This window comes from Petaurus breviceps, unplaced genomic scaffold (assembly GCF_028583685.1).
Source record: "Petaurus breviceps papuanus isolate PSGF00001 unplaced genomic scaffold, PetGlider_PUasm1.0 38, whole genome shotgun sequence".
Lineage (NCBI taxonomy): Eukaryota > Metazoa > Chordata > Mammalia > Diprotodontia > Petauridae > Petaurus > Petaurus breviceps.
Window position 1 is genome coordinate 77,871,090 of NW_027186304.1, and position 26,118 is coordinate 77,897,207.

Sequence of the window (26,118 nt, forward strand, 5' to 3'; positions counted from 1 at the left end):
AACTTGGGGTGGGGTGTAGGAGAACGATAGGGAGAAAATTTGTAACTCAAAATCTTGTGGAAATGAATGTTGAAAACTAAAAATAAATTTTTTAAATAGTTGCCGCATAAAACAATGTAGAATTTAGGGGGAAAAAAGGATTGTAATATGTACAGGCTGAAGGAATACCAGTAAAATAATGGTCCCTCAAAATAAATAAATTTATTTATGTGAAAAAATTAACAGGAAAAATATTTCAAATCAGGACTGACCCTGGGAAGTCAGGACAGATGTTCACTATGTAAGTAGGTAATGGGAATAAACTGCATTGTAATAATGATATATTTTTAATTTATTGATTTTTAGTATATTTTTGCTTTATAACCTTGAATTCATTCCTTTAATCATGCTTTGGATAAAAGAACAAAAAGTAGTTCAGGGATACTAAAGCTTTTAAAAAAAGAAGTAATCTAGCCCTCCCCATCCCCAAAAAACTTTTTTAAGAAAGCACTTGGGCATTTGAAGGAAATATACCTGATTTTTAAAAAATGTAATATTAACTTCTTTTGACACTTCTGGACATTCTCTGATGTTTTGAGGACATCTCTGTATTTATAAGAGAAAAAGGTTATATTTTCTTTACTCACCTGTGGGGCACCATAATAACCAGGAATTCGTTGATGGGTTGATTCACCTGTGGGTACAAAGAATTAAAAGCATATCTTTGCAAATGAAAAAAGAAGTGTAAATTCAGTATGCCAAGCCATTAGAATATTTACAGTTATACTTTATAAGATTATTTATGCTTAATAAAACTGAGAATGAAATTTGAATAGTTGTAAGGGTTATGGGATTTAAAGATCTCCCATGCCCCATGGACGTGCTGACATAGCAGAGCAAGAGAAAGTGAAAAGCCGAGCTAACGGTCCTGCGGTTGGCAGTTGGTGGCAGTTGCCTTTTTTTTTTTTTTTTGAGTTGGGACTCCTGCTGAGGACTGCCAGGGGCCGGAGCTGCTGGGAGCACACTTCCAGGACGCTGGGTGGTTGCTGTGAGTGGGGAGAGGAGGACCTTTGCCTGAGGTAGCCTGTTCTGTTTTAAAGGCTTGAAAATGTGGGTGCTGTCTACTTTATCTACCTGTGCCAATATCATAACTACTCTGATGGCTTTCACTTTCTGGTTTTGGGACTCAGTCTTTTGGTATCTTAATAAATTTTCTAGTTTATTTCCCCAAATGGCAAACCTGATGTATTTTGTGATGGATAATTATATCAGCATATTTGTAATCTCTATAGGCACTGTGAATATGGCATTGCTGATACAATAGTAGACATCTATATGGTACAGAACTTTACATATATTATTTCACTTGATTGTTGTGAGGAAAAACTGGCTTTTGTGTGAAGAATGTCACCCATGGAACTAAAAAATTAGTCTAAGGTTTTTCCTAAAGATGAGGGAGTTGGGTGTTTTGAGAAGAAAGCTACTGATTATCCTCCAAGGAATGATATTAGATTCACATGTGCTGTCAGATAAAATATCGTCTGGTCAGGTCAAAGAAAGAAAAAAACACTGGTAGCCGGTGAGTCTTTGCTAGCTATTTGTCAGCAGCTGATCCCAGACATAACAGAGAATCTCGTCAGATCTGGAAAAGTAGATGTTTATGCCTCATTTCTGGTGATTCCCATAAGTACAAATGATACTTACTACCAGAAGAAGCCTAGAAAACTTTGTCATACTCCTGGGCAAGAAACTAAAGACCACAAGGGCACAGGTGGCATTTTAGTCACTGTTATCCACTGAAGGCAAAAGATGCAGAAGAGAAAGCAGAATCAGAAAATGAACAAATGGTTAAGAAGATGGTACCTAAGGGATTTAAATTTCTCGACTCTGTTTAAAACAGAGGAAGGGCAGACTCCAGGCCTGAGATGGGGTGCACCCAACAAGGTTAAATTCAGCAGTTAGCTCATAGTCATCTTCTAACCCTTCAACCCCCTAAATTCCCATAATCAATGACCTCTATCTCTAGCCTACCTCAGTCATGCACAATAATAGCCATATGTTAGATAACTCCCTCACCCCAACAACTGAATTTTACTCAGGTGCTAGAATTCTTAATCATAACTATGGATGTAGGAATGCAATGTTCAAAGTCCTCAACTGAATTTTTCAAAATATTATAAGCCCTCCTGGCTAAAACTCGGGAATGAAGGTTTAAAGGAGAATAATGTATGTTTCAAAATATCAGAATGTATTTTTGAATCATTCAGAATTCAGTGGTATTACTACTCTAAGTGGTTTCACCTGCCCCTTAAAACATTTATAATAGGCCAATCTGGGCTGAATTAAGCTGTAACAGAACTAGCAATTCTGGTGCCCAGGAAAAACACCATAAAACATTCTATAACGTGAGCAGCAGGAAAGTCACCCTTAAATGAATCTTTAAAGATAAATTTAGTTAAAGGCAAGGATTCTCAGGGAGACCATCTAGTCTTTGGGATGCCAAGTTCCATGGGGAGAGAGACTATGGAAATTGTGTGGCTATGGGGAGACAAAAGTCCTTTAGATTAGTCCATAATACTAACCTCTATGGAGGCTGCAAATAAGAGGAGGGAGAAGGGGTAGACTGGGTCAGGGAGAAACTCACATGGGATGTAGCTAGAAGGGAGAGCAAGACACCATTTCATTCAGCTATTCTTGCAAATTAGGCTCTAAGCTTATTTGTTTTCACCTGCCAAAGGAATACAAGCCTCTATATTTTAATACCTTGTGACAAAGGCCTTATGACCCTCTAACTAGTCCCACTTCAGTTGAAAGTTAGTAACAGAGAGAGATTTCCAGGGTTTGGCCCAGCCTAAGTTCTGCATCCCTTCAAAATAACAACAATTCCAGTGCCTTGAATTTAAAGGAAAGCCAGAAAGTCATAGTGAGGCTAGACTAACAATACAAAATAATTCCAACAAGCAGAAGCACCTACTGATTTAAACCATATTAACTTTATAGAAATCTGCATGGGATTCTGTTATCTAACTACACTTTTGGTCGGAATCAACCTCTTCTCAAACAATCTGACAACATTGATTTTATCTGTACAATAAGCTGTACGTATGAATGGAATGTAATATTAATGTGCATAAAAAATGACAAGTTTCAGGAATTCAGAGAAACATGGAAAGATCTGTATGAATTGATACTGAGTGAAAAAAAAAAAAGAATCAGGAGAATATTAAATGAAAAGATCCTTAAAGTGAAAATGAACTTTGAAGTCACTGAAAACCCAACCTTGGTGTCAGAGATCAGATCATGACACCTGTTTCCCTCTTCTCCAAAAGCAGCAAGAGGAGAACCTATGAGGGGAAAATTCTGTACTCATTGTCAGACTTGGTCAATGGATCATGTGTTTGTTTTTTATAAAGGAAGATTTCCAGAAATGACTGTGATTTAAACATAAATGACATTGATAGACTTTTTTTTAAAAAATTGAGATCATTGTTTGGGTATATAACAATAATTAACATCAACTACTACAATAAATGTATAAAATTGTTATATATGTAATAGCTTATTTATTCTAATTTATTTTATCTCAGTCTAAAAACATTCTATTGGGGCAGCTAGGTGGCGCAGTGAGTAAGAGCGCCGGCCCTAGAGTCAAGAGAACCCGGGATCGGTTCCGGCCTCAGATGACACCCACACAAAAAAACTGGCCGGGTAACCTTGAGCAAGTTACTTAACCCTAACTGCTTAAAAAAAAACCATTCTATTAACTGGAACACAAATTTTATTTGAACATTTTTGGAGGATCATCTCAACCATTAACTATGAATTCAACTAAATTCAACAAATATTTATGTCGAAGGTGCTTGACTGGGTATTGGTGTTTCAAAGATGAAAATCAACACAGTCCCTGCCTTTAAAGAGCTTAAAGTCTACAAGGAGTTGTATGATATGTCTACAGATAATCTCAATAAAAGGCTGAATGTAACAGACATGCAGGAGTTAGTAGAGATGTGCTTGCTCTTTTTGATTCAGGCCAAGGAATTGCTTGTGCCTAGAGAGGACAGGCCTTTGCAATAACATTGGAAAACTCTCTAAGACTCCCTAAGTTGCAAATGAATTGCTGTTTCCATACTGGGAGTTCTCTACTGATGAAATCCTACTCCCTCAGCTTCTACCTCCCCCCCCCCACAATTCTATAATATTTATAAGTTGCTTTGGCACTCTTTGGAAAGAAATTTTTTTTTTTTACTTAATAATATAGCCAGTCCTACCCTTTGAGTTTAGGAAGGGATTCCATATCGCCTCCTAAGCTCAAAAGAGGTAAAACTCATCGCTTTTTTCCTCTTTGGATTCTCCACAGCAGTTGATTTGTGTATTTCCTTCCTTAGTTGTTGTTATAGGTGTATTTATGGCTGTATGTCAAATGAAGATGGCCTATTTACTGATTTTCCATGTTGAAACTGATGTATCAGGGGAAAAGATGCCCAAATCATAAACCTACATATTTCCCTACCTCTGCCTCTTGTTTTTGCCACCTTCCTCCCACTCCTTAATAGGGTTGTGAAGGCCCAGAAATTCATGATAAGAATCACAGAATCACAACATTTTGGAGTTGAAAGGGATCACAGAGGCCACTTTGTCCAAATCATACTTTCTTTCAAGAATTCCTTCCACCTGGGCAGCTAGGTGGTGCAGTGAATAGAGCACAGGCCCTGGAGTCAGGAGGACCTGAATTCAAATTAGGCCTCAGACACTTAACACTCACTAGCTATGTGACCTTGGGCAAGTCACTTAACCTCAACTGCCCTGCCATTCCCCCTCCAAAAAGACAAAAAAAAAAAAGAATTCCTTCCACCTGATATCTAACATCTGGTCATTGCTTTTGCTAAAGTACATAAAATAAATGGGAATCCCTTCCTTCTTTTTTTTTTTTTTAAAGCAATCGGGGTTAAGTAACTTGCTCAAGGTTACACAGCCAGTTATTTCTGGGTGTGGTGCTAAGTATCTGAGCCCGGATTTGATCCCCAGGTCATCCCGACACTGGGGCCAGTGCTCTTACTTGCTGAGCCACCTGGCCGCCCCGAATCCCTTCCTTTGAAGACAGCCTATATCACTTTTGTATATTTCTTATTGTCAAGAGATTGTTCCTTAAATCAAGCTTAAATTTGCCTCTCTGTAACTTCTATCATTGCTCCTACTTTTGCCTTTTAGGGTTGAGCAGAACAAGTCTAAACATCTTCTGGGTGCCAACCTTTCAAATACTTAAAGTACAAGTGTCTTTGAATCTTTTCTTCCCCAGGGTAAGCATATCAAGTTTCTCCACCTTATCCTCGTATTGTATTGATTTAAGGTCAGGCCCCATCTTCAGTGCCCTGCTCTGGACATTTGCTTAATAAAGCCCTTCCTAAAATGTGGTGCTCAATATTGGGCACAATATTCTTAGCAAAGATGTGTGGTCTGCCCATAGCAGAGTACAGAGGGGCCATGACTTCCTTACTACTGGATGTTGTAATGTTAATGGAATATGAAGATCTTCCCCATCCATTAATAGGCCCATGTGACCACATGTGTTCAATCATGGATGTCTTACTGCTTTGAGCTCTGGCCCAGCTGTGATACATCCTGAGTCACATAGAGCCCTTTGGGGGAGGAACCTGCCTAAAGGGAAGCTTGCTTAGGGGAGGCTTGATTGTAGGAAGGCTTTCACACCTCTTGGTACTAAGCTAATTAGGAGGGTTGTGATGCCTTCTGACTGTGCCTATTAGTTGAAAACTATAAACTGGGAGGTTGGTATTTTACTTTGGGGGTTTGCTTATGAGAAGGACCTTTTGATTCCCTGGACGGGACTCTGAGTAGCCTTTTATTAAGAGCCCCCCCAACCCCCACTTCAGAGGTTTGTGCTCTCCTGGTCTGGTGGTGTATGTAGGTGGTTGTATTACTTTGTTCAGAAAATAGGAGTCCTGTCTGCTGAATCTCTGTGCTTGTATTTCTCTGCTTGCATTTTCTACTTATAGATCCATTTCATCAATATGCATTTTCTACTTATAGATCTACTTATAGATATCTACTTATAGATACTTATACAGATCAAAGAACCTGTGCTAGCAGGCCATCCTGGGTGTGCTAGGGTGCTTGCTATTACAGATGCTCTGCTTCATTGCATTAATATTGTTGGTTGCCATATCACATTGCTGTTTTATATGGAGCATGAAATCTGCTCAAAATCCCAGATCTTTAATCTTTCAGATAAACTGCTTTCTAGACATTTCTCTCCCACCTTAAACTTGTGAAATAAACCATTTTAACTCAAGTGTAAAACTTCCTATTCATATCTACCAATTTCACCTTATGAAATCTGGCCCAATATTTTAGCCTGTCAAGATCTTTTTGAATCTGGACTCTGCCATCATATGTTTTTGTGCTTTGCATGTGTTTCCCTGCTTTGAGTCATCTACAAATCTGGTATACTCTCCTGATTAGACAAAAAGTGTACTGAGTATTCAATATCTCATTTTTGCTCTCTCTGAGAATGAGAATAGTATCTACCCTATTTCTACTGCCTATGAAGAATGCAGAAAATAAAGTCCAACTTAGTGGTATAGTGTAAAAGGAAATACTCACTTTTATATATCCAAAGCCTGGATGTTGTATGCTGTTTCTCAAAATGATACTGATGAGAACATATGTTAAATTACTTTTAGAGTAAGATAAGGACAAAGACTATAGCTAACTTCCTTTGCACAATATCTAAGATAGTTTCATTCATTCATTCAGCATTTATTTATGTACTAAAAATACTACTGCTGCTGTTTAGTTAGCATTTTGAAATGTGACCTTCCTGTGTTGCTTTTGCTTGATAGTGAATGAACATATGTAGAATTGACTGCTTTTTTTTGGGGGGGGGAGGGCAGGGCAATTAGGATTAAGTGACTTGCCCAAGGTTACACAGCTAATAAGTGTTAAGTGTCTGAGGCTGGATTTGAACTCAGGTCCTTCTGACTCCAGAGCCAGGGCTCTATTTACCGTGCCACCTAGCCACCCCTACTAAGTGACTTTTAAGCTTCTTGATATTTTCTTTTAGCAAATTTTTGTTTTGCTCTTTTTAAATATAGTGATTAGAAGGCTTACTTTTGTTTGGAGGGGTTGAAGGATCCCATATCACACTCTTTTTCTTCATGTTTTTCTTGGCTTCTTTGGATGCCTTCCAGTTCATTAGAAATTGTCTTTCTATTTCTTTTATTTCTTTCCCATCTAGACTTGCTGGAGGAAAAAGATATACTTTAAAAATTAAGTATTAAGTTTATTTACACTGTTTAAAATTTGTATTAATGAAATTTTACTTAACTTTTTTTCTTAAGGAAAAACTAAATATATCACAAATTAGTATCTTGTTTTACATATGCAATATAATGATTTTAATGAATAAGAAGTTATTTAACATTTTACCTATAAAAGAAACCTAGGCAAATTCCTAGACTTTTCTGGGTCTCAATTTCCTCTTTCACAAGATTCTACAATTCCAAGGGAAATCCCATAGAATGGTAGAAATTAAAACAAATAATTTATACTTACCCCAAATTTCTACCGATATAATTTAACCAATTTCTCCCCATTGGGTAGCGACATTTCACTACAGGAATTAAGATCTTGCTCATATCAAGGACAACTGCAGACAATTCATTTTCTACTTCTGCAGTAACTGCATTGTAAGAATCAAATAATTTAACTGTGTGGCCAAAGAATTCAATATCTATTGACCAAAATCCTCGTGATAAACCTCTTCCTACTTAATTTGGCTGGTCCTTGGCAGCTATTAGATGTGGTTTATTCCTGGGATTACATTTGAAGCTTTTCTATTTGATGTCCATGATATACTGAAAAACTCTGAGCAAGATCTCCAGAAAATTGGGCAGATCCTCTATGGAGTACCTACACATAAGGTATGGATATGAATGGGTTGTGATCTCTTCTGGAATATGCAAAGAGGAAACATAAAAATATATCACAGATACATTACTTATTTTCACATGTCTGAGCATCAATGATGAAGGTACAAATCATTGATTATAACACTATTTAATAAAGATCTTTTTATATTCTTTATATAATTCCTGCTTTAAGATCTTTTAACAGTAGCATACATGGTATGGTATATAGCAGTTAATGGTATAATTTATGACTAATGAAGGTTTAACACATCATAACAAAGATCAGGTGCATTTGCCAACACAACTGAGACCTTTCAATACCTACTTATTTAGTAAGAATAATAGCAAAGGCATATTCTTTGGGGTCAATGTGAAGCACTTTAATCATAGTATTATGGAAAGAATGTGATTTTAGACTACTCTGGGTAAAAATGGAAGATGGAAAACTCTCTCTGTCCTTTTGTATACTAAATTACCCACTTAGATAGCTACAGAGTTTCACAGCTAAATGACATTTAGATGAAGCTAAATCTGTTACTAAAATTAAATGAGTTCATTTCTAGGTTATAACTAACTCCTATTTATTTCTTTGGTGTCTGAGATAGATTGTCATATTCTTGGGTGTCACCAAAAGGCAATGTTTACATTTATATAGTGTATATTCATTCTTTATGTTTTTTCTTTTTTTTTTTTTGGAGGGCAATTAGGGTTCATTGACTTGCCCAAGGTCACACGGCTAGGTGTGTGTATGTGTGTGTGTGTGTGTGTTAAGTGTCTGAGGCTAGATGCGAACTCAGGTCCTCCTGACTCTGGGCCAGCACTCTCCTACTGTGCCACCTAGCCACCCCGTTTTTTTTTTTTTTTCTGTTTAGACAACTGATCCACTTGCAATTTATGTGTTTTATGCTATAAGATGATGATGTAGTCCCATATTATGTTTAACTGTTACCTGGTTTTCTAAGCAGTTTTGTTAAATAGTACTTTCCCCCCTTTTCTGTGTTATTTGGTATATTAACATGGTACAACTGTATGCATTTCTTTCTAAATTTCGCTTATATTTTCTGTTCTGATCTACTTTTCTATCTTCTTATCCAATACTAGAAAAAACTTGAAAATTACTACTTAATGGTAAATCTGTTAAGTATAATTTTTCTCCTTTTTTTCCTCATTATTCCCCTTGATATTCTTAATCTTTTGCTCTTCCATATGAATTCTGGAATTATTTTATCTAATTCTATGAAGTATCATATCGGTATTGTGATTGGTATTGTGTTAAATGTATAGATTTACATACTGTTAACATTAAATGGTATTTGTCATGATTTGTTAGTGAGATATAGAAATGTAGATGGCCTTTGATTTATAAATTTAAATAACCTATAAAACCTTGGGAGGGCTATAGTGGGAGTAGTATTCCTATTCTACATGTAAGGAAACGGAGGCTCAGAGAAATGAATGAACTTGCCTATAGTTGTACTGCTAGTAAGTATTGGGGTCAATATTCAATACCAGAAGTTCCAAATCCAAGTTCAAGGGTGTTCTTTCCACTATACTTGGCTGTCCTCTCTGACTGTACCTTCTCCTCTCCCTGCATTCAGAAATCTCTTACTTAATATACATAACTTATAGTAAAATGAATTTCTACTGAGTATGCTTTTTTTTTTTTAATTTTTTTTTAAGCAATCGGGGTTAAGTAACTTGCTCAAGGTTACACGGCCAGTTATTTCTGGGTATGGTGCTAAGTATCTCAGCCTGGGATTCGATCCCCAGGTCATCCTGGAGCCGGTGCTCTTACTCTCTGTGCTGAGTATGCTTTTCTATTGACTTGGAAAAAATAGGATGTTGATGTATATAAATAAGGTAAACCTACTCAAAATGCAATAAAACACTAAATCATATTCTTATAAAATAAAATTTTATGATAAAACATTAGTAATTCAAATAATTAATGATAATGCTTAATATTAATACTATATCTACTTTTTTAAATCGTCATGAAATTCCTGAAACTGAAGTTAAGTGTTTAGAAGCAATCATTCTTGTGGTAATGATTCTCTCTTTTACCTTGATTCCAATTATCGTTCTAACTATTAAGACAGCATATATTTGGCCAAGTGTCTTACAAAACTAAATCTTCAACCCTCAGCTTTGCTCAATACTCTGACATTCTTCCAATCACTTGTACTATTTGTCCTTTTTCTGGATACTAATTTGGTAAGAAATAGTTTGTTAAAGTATTCTTGGATAAAAGGAAGTAGTAATATAAAAACATTAGATTATATTTGTTGAGTACCTAATAATGAATGAAACTTGCCCTTATTAGCTAATCATTAGTGATTTAATAGATTCTGATTCTGTTGATCCTTTTGATCTGATTTTTTTGAGGGTGGCTGTCCTCCTGAGGGTTTAAGATATTAAAAAGGGGTTATTACACCTGGCAAAATGTTGCTACTGATTAGCTGGTATAAGAGAGTCAAGTATAATAACACAGTCAAGGGCCTGGAATATGAATTCACTCTTTAAAGGAACTGCATTCTTAATACTGAATTTTAAGATCATAGCAGAAAAATCAGTGACTCAGACTGATATTCTACATCTTGAACACTATACCAATTTTAAGAAAGTGGTTCTCAACTAGTAATTATCACAGAAGAATTATATTTCCTTCCTTAGCTGGAAACTAGCTAATCAAAGCTTCAGGTATCCTTCTTATTCCCTGTACTTTGTTTCTATAAGAAGCAAATGAAAAGGAAATAAGTTTATGCCAAAAATATCTCCAAACTGTATGTTATCAGATTTTAATTAGAAAAATCTGACACAAAGATTTCCCCCCCAATTATTTCCCTTCTAATTCCATAACACTGGTTTTGTTTATGCAGAAAAATTTCAATTTTATGTAATATCTCCTGTGATCCTCTCCATTCCTTGTTTAGTCAAGAACTCTTCCTTAATGTAGAATTGTCAAAGCTACTCCCTTCTCTGCTCCTCTAATTTGTTTATGATATGGCCTTTTATAAGGAGATTATCATGTGTGGTAGGTGTGAGATATTGGTCTTCATTTCATTTCTGCCAGCTTGCTTTCCATTTGTCCTGGCAGTTTTTACTGTATAGTGAGTCCAATAATTGTAGTTTTTGAGTTTATCAAACTATGATCAATTGTTTTTGGGTCTTGTGTAACTAATCTGTTTCTTTGATCTTTTTTTTCTATTTTTAAACTAATATTAGATAGTTTTGATAATTACTGCTGTGTTTGAGATTTGATGTTGCTAGGACTCTTTCCTTCCCACTTAAAAAAAATTATTTCAAATATAGAACAAGAGGCATTCCTCTGCAGATATGAATAGAAAGACTTTTAAAAAAGAAAACCTATTAATAGTCAAATTAAAAAATAATTTAAATTACTAATAATAAGAGAAATGCAAATTAAAACACTCTGAGGTTCTGTCTCACTCACCATATTGATATAAAGATGACAAAAAAGAAAAATGACAGTAGTTAGAAGAGCCGTAGGGGGAAAGGCTCAAAAACACATTGCTGGTAGAGCTGTGAACTGATCCAACCATTATAGAAAGCAATTTTGGTATTATGTCTCCAATGTCACTAATATGTGCATATTCTTTGATCTGGTGATATCACTACTAGTCCAAACTTCAAAGAAATAAAAAAAAGAGGAAAAGAGTTCATATATACAAAACATTTTTAGCAGTCTTTTTTGTTATAGCAAAAAAACCCAAACCAACCTGGAAAGAAGTGGGTACCCACCAACTGAGGAAAGGATGAACAAATTAGGGAATATGAAGAAGGCAATATAATATTGCACTGTAAGAAATCAGGAGGTGAATTTAGAAAAACCTAGGAGGACTTGTATCTCCTGCAGGGAGAAATGAGCAGAACCAGGAGAAAAATTTCTACAAAGATTATAACATTGTAAAAGAAAACAACTGTTAAAGACTTGAGAGAAATTGTGATTCCAGAAGACTGATGATGAAGCATGCTTTCCACCTCTTTGTAGGGAGGCGAGGGACTAGAGGCCAAGAATGAGAAGTACTTTTTCAAACACGGCCAAAGAATAGATTTGTTTTACTGCCTATGCTTATTTGTTATTAGGGAGGGATTTTTTTTTTTTTTTTGAGGGAGTGAAGGTGGGGCAGGGAAAGGATTTATGGCAGTTCATGAGGCTTAGTGATACCAAACAAAAGAGGGAAAGAAAAGAGGTGTCAATGAATCATTAAAAAAATACACAGAAAACAGCAAACAAGTTCAGAAGGGTTCAAAAGAGGACATTGTTGAAACTAGCATGTTAAATTTAATACGTCTTCTTTAAAAAAAAAAAAAGGCTGTGCATAACAAAATTTCATGGTGTCAAATAGAATGTTCTTTCCTGTACTTTTCTCTATAAGGAAACTTTATATCTATTGATATTTGTCAGAATCATAATGATAAAGAAAATTAAATTAAAAATAAATAAAATTACCTTACACATTAAAAAAGGGTTTTTCTTCACCAGCTATAGTTAGAATATAGCATTTAATGATTTACTATAAGGAAGGAAGGCTCTCTAATGCAAATCCCCCTTCAAATAGGGATCGGTGCTATGGTATCATAGATTCAGAGCTATTTTCTAAAATACCTTAGAGTTCATCTAGTCCAACTATTTTATTTTATGGAAAAGGGAACAAAAAGCCAGAGAGGGCACATGACTTTCCCAGTTTCACAGGTAGTAAGCAGCAGAACCAGGACTCAAAATGAGGTTTTACAATTACTACCACTAACAAACCACATTATATAGCATTTTGCCTACATTATTTTATTTGATTCTCACAGCAACCCTGTGTGGAGATCATCATCATCATCATCATCATCATCATCATCATCATCATCATCATCATCATCATCATCATCATCCCCATTCATTTTACAACTGAAGAAACAGGCTCCAAGAGGTGAAAGGACTTGCCCAAGGTCCCACAGCTAGGGAGCATCTGAGGCAAGATTTTAATCAGGTCTTCCTGACTCTCAGATCAATATTCTTTCTACCATACGAGTTTATTCTTTCCATTGAAGAATGCCACTTCACTTAATAAGCTAGTATCATCTCAGTGTTAAGATTACATACAGTTCCACTTACCACTTATCTGTAAAGATCTCATAAGATGATCTTTAGTTGTTGTTCTTGTTCAGTCATTTCAGCTATGTCTTACTCTCTGTGACCCCATTTGAGTTTTTTTGGAAGAGATACTAGAGAGGTTTTCTGTTCTCCAGATCATTTTACAGATGAGGAAACTGAGGCAAACAGGGTTAAGTGACTTGCCCAGGGTCACACAGTTAGTGTCTGAGGCTACATTTGAACTCAGGTCTTACTGACTCCAGGCCTGGCACTCTATCCACTGTGCCACCTACTTGCTCCATGATCTTCAGAAAGAACCCAATAAATAATTGTCTAAATGACAGAAAGTTGTTAAATGCTTATGACTGGTGACTTTACTCTGAGATCTCTTTCTAAAAGCAAGATATTCAACTGTGATATCAGTAATTATGATGTCAGAAAATATTTCATGCTCTCTTTCTTTTTAATTATTAGGGTCAAAAATTGCTAAGAATAATAATTATAGCACAGTGAATAAAACACTGGCCCTGGAGTCTGGAGGACCTGAGTTCAAATGTGCCCTCAAACACTTTCTAGCTGTGTGACTCTGGGCAAATCACTTAACACTGACTGCCTCAAAAAAATACTACTAAATATTTAAAAGTAGATAATTCATAGACACGAATGTCATGTTCAAACCACACAGGAAAGCTAATACACTACTTAAGTCCCCAAACTTGCTTATTTTTGAAAGAAAATGTTGTACATGTAACATAAATTATTTTACCTAGAGATCTAGATATCACAATCAGTCTGTCCCTGTATTTTGGCTTGAGGCAAACAGGATTTCCATTCAGATCCATTTTCCATAATTTGGGCAACCTGTTCAGTAAAAGCTCCAAATCCTGTAATTATGAAAGGAGAAGGACACAGTACTCTATAACTACCAAAATTACATTGTTAACAGTATCCTAAAATATTTTCATTATTTATTGAGTTATTTTAATATATTAGGTTACATGATATTTTAAATAATTAAATTTTAATAAAATATACATGTAATTTTATATATTAGATTTTATATTAGTTACTTTAGTTGCATTTTAATATATGTTAATACCTTCAGTTCTAAAAAAAGGAATAAAGTCATTGGATATTTAGATGACAAAAGTTCTCATTGCCACAAAAGTTCATCTGTCTAACACAACTTATATTTATTCATATATTGCTTTTGCAGGTATTTAAAGCACTTTCCTTTCAACAACTCTCTGAAGTAGATAGGACAAATATTTACTATCTCCACCTTACAGAAGAGGGAACCAAGGTTCTGAGAAGTTAAATGATTTCCCTATATTCTCATATCTGGTGAATATCTGAGATAGGATTAGAAGCTCCATCTCCTGACCCCAACTCCACTATTTTATGTCAAATGGCCTCTTGGTACTGCAACAGCTATCAATCATGGAACACCATTTGTTGTCCTACTTTTTGTGACCCCATTTGGGATTTTCTTGGCAAAGATACTCTAATGGGGCTGTATTCTCCCTGAGGTGGATGTTCCCTCTAACAATACAGATTGCCAGCCACCCCGGCCTGCTCATCCTAGGTGACTCTTGTGCATAAGGTTACCACAGAGTGTCCACCCAACATGATGGGGGCCCTTCCACACTTTCTGCCGATATCATGAGGATACCTGGAGAGCAGATAAGCTATCTACAAGCTGTCCCAGTTATCCTTTGCTCTTGTCATGTGATCAGTCCATCCTTTTTGCTCATACATTGCTTTGATGGCATTCTTTTCTCCCGTTCCTCCTTATGGTTCCATTATGTGGGGCAGCATGCTCACACTCACTAAGGGCCTCTCCTTGACACTGAGTGATACTCATTCTAATTTTATGACTTGCTGCCACACACCACCACTGCTTAACCCTCCACCTCACACCCCCTGATCTGGGAAGAACCAAAATGGCTGAAAGGCTGATGTAAAATGCATTGTAGATGGGTTTAAGCAGGCTGCAATATATTACCAATGATGATTTGACATATGACTACCTGGAAAAGGATGTAGGTCAATAATATAGTGAGAATGAGGGATAACATTTGAATATCCTGAGTAATCATAAAATATTAAAAGAACCTGAGGAAGGTTTCAGGTGCTCTGGGTAGATCCCCTGTGCCCTGTGGCAATCGACAGAAATTGCACAGGATGAGAAAGTATGGAGGGATTAACCATGCTGATGCTATTATAAAAGCCTCTGAATTATATATACTCATGAATTTGATTCTAATTCTCTTTCTAATTGACACTGGGAAATATTAGGTTTTTCTGCAGCTCTGTATTTGCTGCTTGTATAGCACAATCCTAATTAAAAGGAGAGAAAGAGAAATCAGTTGCTAGAATTCAGGCATCATTATTGAGCCTAAGTGAAAATGCCAGTTTACACAGATGTCCCATCCCACAGTACTTCTACACAGAACTAGAAAGGGTTAGAGAAAAGGTAACATTTGAATTTAATTCTGTGTAGCCTCTTGGTCATAGTCTAATTCATAGACAGGTAGCAGGCCCAAGATCTATCTTCTTTTGTCTAAATTAATCTAGTTCGTTTTAGAGGGAAAATATTGAAGGCACAAATTGTGCAGAGAACTTATAGATTAAGTCAATATATGTGTTCTTGATGTCCACATCTGACTCATAACAAATCATATATACAAAGTATTTTGTAGTTTGCAAAGCACCTTCCTCAGAACAGAGTTTGAGATTGTGACAGTGAGTAGTAAGAAAATCATTGTAGAGGAAGAAACTTGCAATTCAGAGAGATTCAGGGACTAGCTCACAGTGGTACAGCCCTACCAGGGCTCAAACCCCATTTTTCTAAGTTCAGGCTCATTCTACACAATGGCTTACCATTTCTTGTTAACTCCCATTTCTATCCCTTAATTCAAGTTCATTCCTTGGTCTTCAAGACCTGATAGCTTTTCATCAATCCTAACACCCTCCTTTCAGCATTAAGAATAATGTTGCTAACCAAGTCTGTTGCCCATTGTTATGGGAATGGGAATCTAAGATCTTCCCTGCCCCTAGGCCCTTTGATAGGCTTAAGTGACTCTGAGAACCTCCTTTGATTTGAAAATAATAGGCTGAATGTGGTCACATGGAGCCTGTGGCTGGAGGCTTGTTTTTCAGGAATGCTCACACCTTGTTACTTTGTGATTAGGCAGTGGGTCAAGAGGTTCTGTGACAGTCTCTGAATCAGGAGAAGGCTATATATACCCTGATGTGAGGTTTTGTTTTGGGGCTCACTTTGAGAAGAGTTGTGTAATTGGACCAGATGAGACTCTGGGCAGCCGTTGAGCCCCCCAGCTTTAAAAACCCAGATGTTGGTGCTTCCCTCTCTGGTGACTGACTAAGTCTGGATGTAATGGTCAGACAGCTGGAAGCCTGTCTGCTGATCTGTTTCTCTGTCTGCTTGTAACTTGTTTGTATTCTCTGAAGTTCAGGGTGCTGACTTTTTTCCCCTGAACTAGGTAGATGACATATATTTGATTAAAGCAAGATTGTTAATCCATTTTGAGTTGCTTTCCTTTAGAAAAGCAGATCTAAGAACCTGTGTTGGCATCCACCCTAGGTATGCTGGGGTTTTGCTGCTACAAAAACCAAGTCTGTTGCCCATGTATTACCTTCCATTTTTGCTTGTTTCCTCCCCCAACCCTTCATGTCAAAATCTTTTTTCTGCAAGGTGATTGTTTTAGTAAGATTCTTCCTCCCCCCTCCAAATTCTTCCTGGAAAAATCAATTTATGTGAAGTTTCAATGGAAATCCCCTTTCTCACCTGAAAACATTTATTAAACACAGGTATTAAATACTGGAATTTTGGCTGAATCTACATAATTAAACTATCCTGTTAAAATTTTTGTCCTCTAATGCTGGTCAGTAGGATAGTAACAGTTAATAGGCTTTCCCCTCTCAGGAAAATATGACCTGCATTAGAGAAAATTTTAAAGATCGAGGAGGGCCTCAGATCTATATATTCGTTTATTCCCTATCTGATTTTACACCTAGGCACTTGAATATTTGTTAAGTGGACACATCTGTTTGATTCTGAGTAATGACTATAAAGACTTCATTACCTCATATATTTTACATATAAATTGTGTTGCATTATCCTTAGATTGGAAACCTTTCTGTCCAAAGACAAGAAGAGTGTATCATAGTTTTGGACAATGCTGAAGACAATATACTTATGACTAAAAATTGGCCAATAATAGCAAATTAAAATATATACAGACAACTTGTGATTACTGAAACAGGCCTTTAGATTTTTAACTTTTACTCATTTGATAAATGACCCTGAACATATTCCCTCCAGTGTATATTTATCTAAGACTATACTAACCTTGTGCTGAAATATGATTACACTTTGGATATCCTCTAGTTGTTCATTGCCTTTCTGTCTTAATAAAATGTTTTCACTTTTTAGCCTTTCAATAAGCTATACTAAAGGGACCAGACACTTTTCTGGGCAGCCAGTTTGATAAATGATCATGTCATGCTATCACTTAGAGGTCTGCTGCAAAGTACTGAGGAGCAAATTATATTCCACATGCAGCAGTGAGTGCCTTAGTGCCTCTGTAGACGTCTGCAGCAAGGGCAATCGAATTCTGCACAATTAAGGATGGCCCTTTATAACCTGTATTTGACCAGTTTGTTCTCATCTTTATTGGAAACGTCTAGCTCCACTGCCCTAACTGTACTAACACACAGCAATTTGTCACCACGGTGACTGCCTGTCATAATCTTCCTGAGAAAATCTATAATTTTCCCCTTGTTCCTGACTAAATTGTGAAGAGTATAAATTTATCTTTTGGACAATATTCTTGCCATAATCAATAATGAGCAAAGGCCAAATAAATTGAGACCTCAGAAAACATGACAGGTTTAGAGCAGTCTATGTATTTGTGTTCTATAAAACAAATATTTAGTTTGGTGGACAAGCATGCTAATTTTTGTTATTTCTAGCATTTATTCTGAAGATAATGTTACACAATAATATAATGATCCTAAAGCCAATAAAAACAAATTCAACAAAACAACTGAAATTCTACTATGGAATAAACTTGCAATTTATTTAAATTATATTGAGTTAATAAACCTCAGAGTCATAAAAGATTAACAATGACTTTTTTTTCCATCTTATCAGTTTTTGTAAATTTTTACTAAGACTGATTGGATCCATTTGATTAAAATAATTGGACAAATATAATTCTGGCCCTAATGTAGATTTTTTTTGGCCTAAATTACATGATCAAATTACCTGGAAAATGTCCAGATTCTCACTTTTTGTTGTATAGAAAAAACATTAGTTTTTTAAATTTAGTATTTTATTTTTCCCCAGTTACAAGTAAAAACAATTTTTAACATTTGTTTTTTAAGACTTTGAGTTCTAAATTCTCTCCTTTCCTTCTTCTCTACATACCCTCTCCCTCCATTGAGAAGGCAAACAATTCAATATAGGTTATACGTGTGTAGTCATGCAAAACATTTCTATAACAGAAACTTTTGTTTTATGCACAAATAAAAATAAAAATAGAAACCCAAAGTGAATTTTACTTCAACTAAAATTATATATTACCATTAACCTGAACAGTTACATTAGGTAGATAATTTAGCTTTTTTGGATTCATCAGTCAAAATGAAGTGCTCAGGAAACTAGGAAAATCCCAAGGTCTCTTCCAACTCTAAGGTCCTCTGTTCTGGGTCATAATGGAGGCAATATTTCCCAGGACAACCTATTTATTGCTAAAGTCAAAACCATTACTTTCTCCACTCCTCATTATTAATTCTAAAAGGGTAGTTAAGTCAGAAGGGGAACAAACCAGGTATGAGCCATTATTAAAGGCTTTTCTTAGTATAAAAACCTCTCTACATTAAAGCATAACAAATATACTGTTTTTCAAATCAGCATTCTGGGTGGCAGAACTAATTCTCGGATAGATTTGAGTTCAAATTCTGCCTCATGTAATGGTTACATAACCCTGAACAAGTCACTGACCTCTGGTTGCTTTAGTTTCCTTATCTGTAAAATGGAGGTAATAATATCACCTACCTCTCAGAGTTGTGATGTGACAATATATGCAAAGTATGTTGAAAACCTTAAAGCCTTATACATTAGCTCTTTATTTTTATATTTAGGCAGACTCAGTTCTACAATGTCATGGCAGAATCTACAAATGAAAAGATTTAGTTTGATTTGTAGTGGTCCATTGACATGCAAGGACAGGCTTCCAAGATTATTTATCTCATTACTTGCTGGACCATTGTTGTCCTTGAATTAGAATCTTATACAGCTTGGCAATACTGACTATGCCAGGATCATGTGGCTATAAATACATTTACTGATTACTTTCCACACAAATCCATTTATTATCATGGAGATGAGTCCTGAATATACTCATGACTACATCTGGAAGACAGGTCACTTTACCTTTGGGGGGATTCAGACGTGTGACTGAACTGGCACTAGGTGGATACGAACTCTCTGTGAAAAGGCTCTTTTCACCAGGGTGGATCAGAACGGAAATTTATAATTGTGAAGAGTCGCCTTTGGGGCACCGAGACAGTGACTTTCTCAAGGTACACACAGCCAGGATGTGTCAAAGTTCAAGCTTGAATCTACGTCTTCCAGTCTTGGAGGGCCCTATATCCACTATATCACACTGTCTCTCCTACCAATCCATGGACTCATTTTACTTCTTAAATATATTTCTTTCTTTTTTTTTTTTCTGTAGTGTGCTACAATTAAAAAACAAAAAACCTCAATAGTTTCTCTAGTATTTTCAACTTTCATATACTTTACATCCTTTGTAGGTACTTGACTCTCATGACACAGATGTTCTGAATTGAAAATCTGCTAACTTTTGGAATACAAGATGTTCTTAAATTGCTGTTTTAAATAATGAGGAACACAATTTTCTAGCATAAACTTTGCCCATGATGGTTAGGTTCCCAGGCGAACCTCCACAAAGACTACTGAGTCGACGATGGACATGAAAGTAGCAGCAGCTAGTGACATATAATCAAGGTGGTCTTAGAGCCAGGACGACCTACGTATAAGTCTTTGCCTTTTACACATCTTGGCTGGATGACCCTGGCACAGTCACAACCTTTCAGGTGCCTCGACAAGTCTTTTAAGCTACTAAGTTGCAGAGAAGGTGTTGACCTGCACCGGCAGTAGGAGTTTCTTACTTTAGAAGTTCCCTATACCAGAGAATTCACAGGTCCTGTCCCTCTTCCTATTGCCTATAAACATGGAGAATGAAAAAGAGATTTAAACACAGAAGTTTTGCAAAGGCCTGGCTTCAGACAGATATCACCCAAGGAGGTTACAATGTTAGAGATTTGCCTTCCAGACAAGACACCCAAACCCATCTCCAATCTACCCTTGTTTGCTGATTTTTAGCAGGGATCTTTAGTCGTCAGTCTCTAAATCCTCTGGTTCACTTTTCTCCAAACCCTTAGTAGGTGACTAAGCTATTTAACCAACCTTTGGAGAGACTCTGCATTGTTACACATGTAAGAGAGGAGACATCTGCAGCCACGGTCTCTGTGGGAACAGAGCATCATCCCTTTGCTTAACCACTTGGTTAGTTCTTATAGCCTAAGCAGGGGTTTAATGTTTTAGGCATTCTGCAGTGTGTCAATAGGCCACAACCTTTCTTTGTCTATAAAATCAGGACCACATGACATTTTGGAGGTTATCTACAGGGAGAGAATCAAACCATAACTGCCTATGTTACATAAAATTTTATAATTTATTAATAATAAACATTTATGCAATGCTTTAAGGTTTGCAAGAACATTACACATATTTGATTCTTATAATATGTGAGGCAAATATTATGGGTGTTTTTATCCCTATTTTACAGATGAGGAAACTGAGGCTTGGAGAGGTGAAATGACTTGACAAGGCCACACACAAGTGAGGTTCAGAGCTAGGACTGGAGCTCGGGTCTCTTGACTCCAGGTCTAGGGTTCTTTCTCTATTTTATAGTATATAATATCTAATAGAGATATTATAATATCTCTAGTATCTCTGAGATAATGTGCTCAAAAGCTCTTTATAGCCCATAAAGCTTATGTAAAGCTTGCTCATAGATGCTACGTAACGGGAATAGAATGTCCAGGCAGTCATTTCTGAGTGAGGGACTGCCTAGGAAGCCAGTGGGGGGACGTTAGGCAAAATACTCATTTTATCACCTCCTCAACAAAAATACACCTAAAATTACAAAAAAATTCTATAGCAACATTAACTAGACAATTGATACTAACCATAACTTTATCTATACATTAATTAGAATTACTTAAAAAAAAAAACAGCAGATCTGGAAGAAAAAAAAACTATCCAATAAAGGCTTGACTGAGGCAGTTAAATACCATGAAGAACTCTTAAAACTCCTTATTTTTGACAACAAAGGATTACTATTGCTTCTCTTTCAATGCTTCGATCAAACTTTCCAAATAGCTCCTGTTACAATTGCCATGAAATAATAGCCCACTAACATGGTATTAATGAAGGATGAAAACGATTACTTTTTTCTTTAAAAAAGGATTCTGAGGGGTGGCCAGGTAGCACAGCAAGTAAGAGCACCGGCTCCAGTGTTGAGAAGACCTGGAGATCGAATCCCGGGCTCAGCCACTTAGCACCCACCCAGAAACACCTGGCCGTGTAACCTTGAGCAAGTTACTTAACCCCAATTGCGTAGGGGCGGCCAGGTGGCTCAGCGAGTAAGAGCACCGGTTCCAGTGTTGGGATGACCTGGATCAAATCCAGGCTCAGATACTCAGCACCACACCCGGAAATAACTGGCCGTATAACCTTGAGCAAGTTACTTAACCCCGATTGCTTTAAAAAATAAATAAATAAAATAAAAAAATAAAAAAGGATTCTGAGGGGGACAGATTTGGAGAGATATGTGAGTAGTTGTGGTAGGAATAGTTTATAATATAACTTGAGAGTGACCTGACAGGTTTTAAAGTGGGAAACTTTATAGTCAATTAATAGTAAAAAAAATTTCTACCAACATTTCCTTTAATAAATACCTTCACATGAAGAAGTTGGTTGTCAACTGCTATAAGCTGAGTGAGATTCTCCAGTGTTTCTAAGTCTTTTATTTCATCAATATTGTTATTGCTGATATTTAATATAGAGAGGGAATTCTGTAAGAAAACGAATTAGGACAATTTAGGAAACTACTCATTTGAATATCACATATGATAACTTTTTAAAACCTAGTGTTCCTTGATCAAAAATTCTAAATCATTCACATAATCTTTATCTTCTTTATTATTTCAATACTTCAATAATCTGTAATCTTGTTGGTGTAAGTTACCCTTCCACTGACAGTTTGCTACCCTCCTATGACTTAGATTACAATAAAATCCATAACCTTGTTGCCAGATTGAGGATGACTCTCTCTGAACTTGTCTAAGCTACTTCTTGGACAACCAAGCCTGTCTATCTTGTCTTGTCTCTCCCTTACCCTGCTGGGATGTATGGCGTATTCCAGAAGACTACTACCTCTGGTGTGAGGGCTTACTGAACCTTTTCTTTTCTTTTTTTTCTTTTGGAGGGCAATTGGGGTTCAGTAACTTGCCCAAGGTTACATGGCTAGTTTTTTTGTGTGGGTGTTAAGTGTCTGAGGCCAGAACCGAGCTCAGGTCCTCCTGACTCTGGGGCCGGTGCTTACTCACTGCGCCATCTAGCCGCCCCTTTACTGAACCTTTTTAAGGCTGTTCATCCACTTTTGGTGTGCACTTGATTCACCCAACTCTCACCTGTGTCTCCAAGAAGCTGTAGCATGCACAGCTGCCACTTCCCAGTAAACCGTTTCAGCAGAGGGGCTAAACCAGGTTGAGGGTAATTGACAGGCCTCATTGGTAAGTTAGGGGAATGTCTACCGAAAACAGGTGAAGACCTCCCTGGAGGGAGGAGAACAATTTGTTCCAAGAGTGGGCATGAAGGTAGCTGAAACAGGCACTATGGAGCACTTAGAGGTTGGTCAGACATTAAAGATGCCAAGGTCCTCCACTGCATCCTGGATCACCGAAAACCATTTTGACTTTTGACCTGACACTGGATTTTGGTGACTCAGAAAGAGTGAGGGAATGAGTCCAACGACTTTGTGCAACTCTGCGTCACTTAAATCCAATTTAAAAACAAGTCAAAACATCCCTCCATGATGTCAAAGGTTCTTTTAGAAAATGAAGGACAAACAACGCTTGCTCTTTTGGAAGCCCTTTTGGTTTGGGAAGAACTAATTCTGCTGAGAGCTTTGGGTCACCCCTAAGCCACAAGGAGGCATCAAACAAGGGTTTTTGTAGCTGCCTTTAAGTTCATTATGTAGACAAAATGAAATGTTATGCTTTTTGTCGTGTTATACTTTTGCTATGATCAGAGAATCTTAGAGTTGGAAAACATTTTAGTGATCTTCTAGTCCACTTGGTTCATTTTAAAGATGAGTTGAGCACTAAGAGGGTTGGGATGATGTGCTCAAAGTCACATAACTCTGGTCTCCTGACTCCATGCCAAAGCTCATTCTATTATACCTCTGTTGCAGACTTCAGGAGCTAGGATAGTGGACCTTGACAGCTTTGGCTAAAATATCTCAAATGAATCCCAATTTCTTTCCCAGTGATGTCTAAAGTCTTTCTTCTTTGTGATAGAATCTGGGCCACAGGAAATGGTCAATACACATCCGATACTCTTGAAATCTCTACAAGGATCAAATCAAATCTGTTGCCATATCTTCAGTTATGAAGACGAGACAATCTCTTCAAGTTAGGTCCCCCTGATACTTAGTCTCTGTCATCCAATATATTAACCATCCATCTCAACTTTTTGCCATCTGCAAATTTGATAAGTTTCATATTGATAAGGTTCCCAAGAGTTCATTAAGGTCACAAAAATCCCTTATTATCAGTAGCTTTATAGATTTTGCTTATGGATTTTTTCCTCTGAATGTTTTAAATAAATAACTGTAATTATGTTAGGCACCAAGGTAATCTTTCCTTAAATAACAAGTTAGCATATATAAAAATAAATAAAAGCTCTTTATAGGAAGTATGTATATGTATATATATGCTTATTACATATCTGTATATATGCATACACATATACATACTTCAATATCAGTTAAGAGCTGCATCTGTATGTATATACACATATGCAGATATACATATGTATTCAAATCAATAAATGCTTATTAAGCATCTACTCTGCACAAAACTAGATACTGGGGTGGAATACAAATATGAGTAAGAAACCATCCCTGACTTCAAGGAGCTCATTACATACATATAGACACTATCACACATATTTACATTAACATATCATAAGTAGTCAACAAATAGTGTGATCATGTCACTCCTAAATAGTTCTCTAATGGTCTTGCATTGGTGCCTGAAATTCTAATGTTATTCATTCTTTTTGGGTTAAAGTATTAAAGGTTCGGAGAAGCACTGTTAAAAATGCAAATGCTATTTGAAATAGGTGGTATAAAGATATGTCTGTTCTATATCTATATGTATGTTCAATTGTTTTTCACTTGTGTCTGACCATTTCCTTCTCCAGCTCATTTTACAGATGATGAAAATGAGGCAGAGTTAAGTGACTTGCCCAGGGTCATACAGCTAGTAAGTGTCTGAGGTCAGATTTGAATCAAGGTCCTCCAGACTCCCGGGCTAGCACTTTATCCACTAAGCCACCTAGCTGTCTTCTATATCTATATAGATATGCATTTTTTAAAGTAGTTAGGTGGTACAGTGGATATCATGCTCTCTTCTATATCTATAGATATATAGATGTCTTCTATATCTGTATCGATATGCATTTTTTTTAGGTAGCTAGGTGGATATAGTGCAAGACCTGGTGTCAGGAAGTCCTGTGTTCAAATAGAGTCTCAGACACGAGCTATGTGACTCTGGGCAAATAATCTAAACTTTATTTGCCTCAGTTCCCTTGTCTGTAAAATGAAGATAACAATAGCACCTACCTCCCAAGGCTGTTGTGAGAATCAAATGAAATGATATTTGGAAAGAATTTTGCAAACTTTAAAGTGCTATATAAATATGAACTCTCTGTATATTAGTTTATAATGTATGTGATGTCAATCTATTTATTATTTTCCACTAATCTCCATGGCTAACTTAAAATCGCATGTCAGTCACCAAGCTGCTCAGTCAGAAAACTAAGAGATAGTCTTACTGCCAAGGCCTGAAGAGTTCTTGGATCAAAAAGAAGCTTTTCGCCAAGGGGAAGCCTCTGACTTTCAACATGAAGCTCTCTGAGCTCTCCTAGTCCTTCTAAACACTCCACTACAGCAATGTGGTTGCCACCCAGATACCTGCAGAAGAAAATAGAAACAGACATATTTTAAATGTAGCTCTTTGGAAACTAATGTTGAAAACTGTTGATGAAGACTCCAAATAAATGACTTACAGCATTCATTTGGTCTTCTAGTTCTAATATTCTATCATTCTACAAATGTCTGAAGAGTCAATACTCATGGTCACAGGGCTGACAGGGACCTCATGATATCATTGGGTCCTTTCTGCCTCAGGGAAGAACTTCGCCCTTTTTAAACTTTCTCCATTTATCTGGAATGGGTATCTCTAAAAAAAAAAAATCATCATCTATTTTAGGTAACTTGGCTCTGGGTCTGATAACTTTTCCAGATATGAACGGTTTTAAAAATCTTAATCCATATCATTCTTGTGACAACTTTAGTTTCTCTTTTCTAGTTAAGGGTTCAGTGTGGATTAAAAATAGCTAAGTGGCTTAGTGTTTGCCTTTTTTAGAAAATTCAAATGCGAAATCAGATCAGATTCTGCTTTTATTCATTTAGCATGTACCCAGCAAGGCAAAAAAAAATCTGGGTGCAGTTCATTACAAAGAGTAGTTCTTCCAGCTCATCTAAGTAACAGCCATAGGAAGAGTCTAGCAACCTCCAAATGTTTTCCAACCTAGAATTTATCTAATTCGTCTATTTTTCCAAAGGAAAATATGACAAGAATCTTGTTACAAGGTTAATATGATCTTAATAACTGGCTCAAGATATTAAGATGAAATGTTCA

The 26,118-nt window shown here is 36.5% G+C and overlaps 1 protein-coding gene across 1 annotated transcript in view; it reads right to left on the reverse strand.

Annotated features, from left to right (window-relative positions):
- Window positions 1-379: 379 nt before the first annotated feature.
- PPP1R42 (protein phosphatase 1 regulatory subunit 42) overlaps window positions 380-26,118 on the reverse strand; it is a 32,479-nt gene continuing 6,740 nt past the window's right edge. Inside the window, exons 3-8 of the mRNA XM_069099546.1 lie at window positions 25,250-25,388; window positions 22,087-22,203; window positions 13,778-13,895; window positions 7,105-7,236; window positions 627-673; window positions 380-388 (exon numbers count right to left, since the gene is read on the reverse strand). Of these exons, the coding sequence (XP_068955647.1) occupies window positions 380-388; window positions 627-673; window positions 7,105-7,236; window positions 13,778-13,895; window positions 22,087-22,203; window positions 25,250-25,388 (562 nt within the window). The remainder of the gene's footprint in view (window positions 389-626; window positions 674-7,104; window positions 7,237-13,777; window positions 13,896-22,086; window positions 22,204-25,249; window positions 25,389-26,118) is intronic.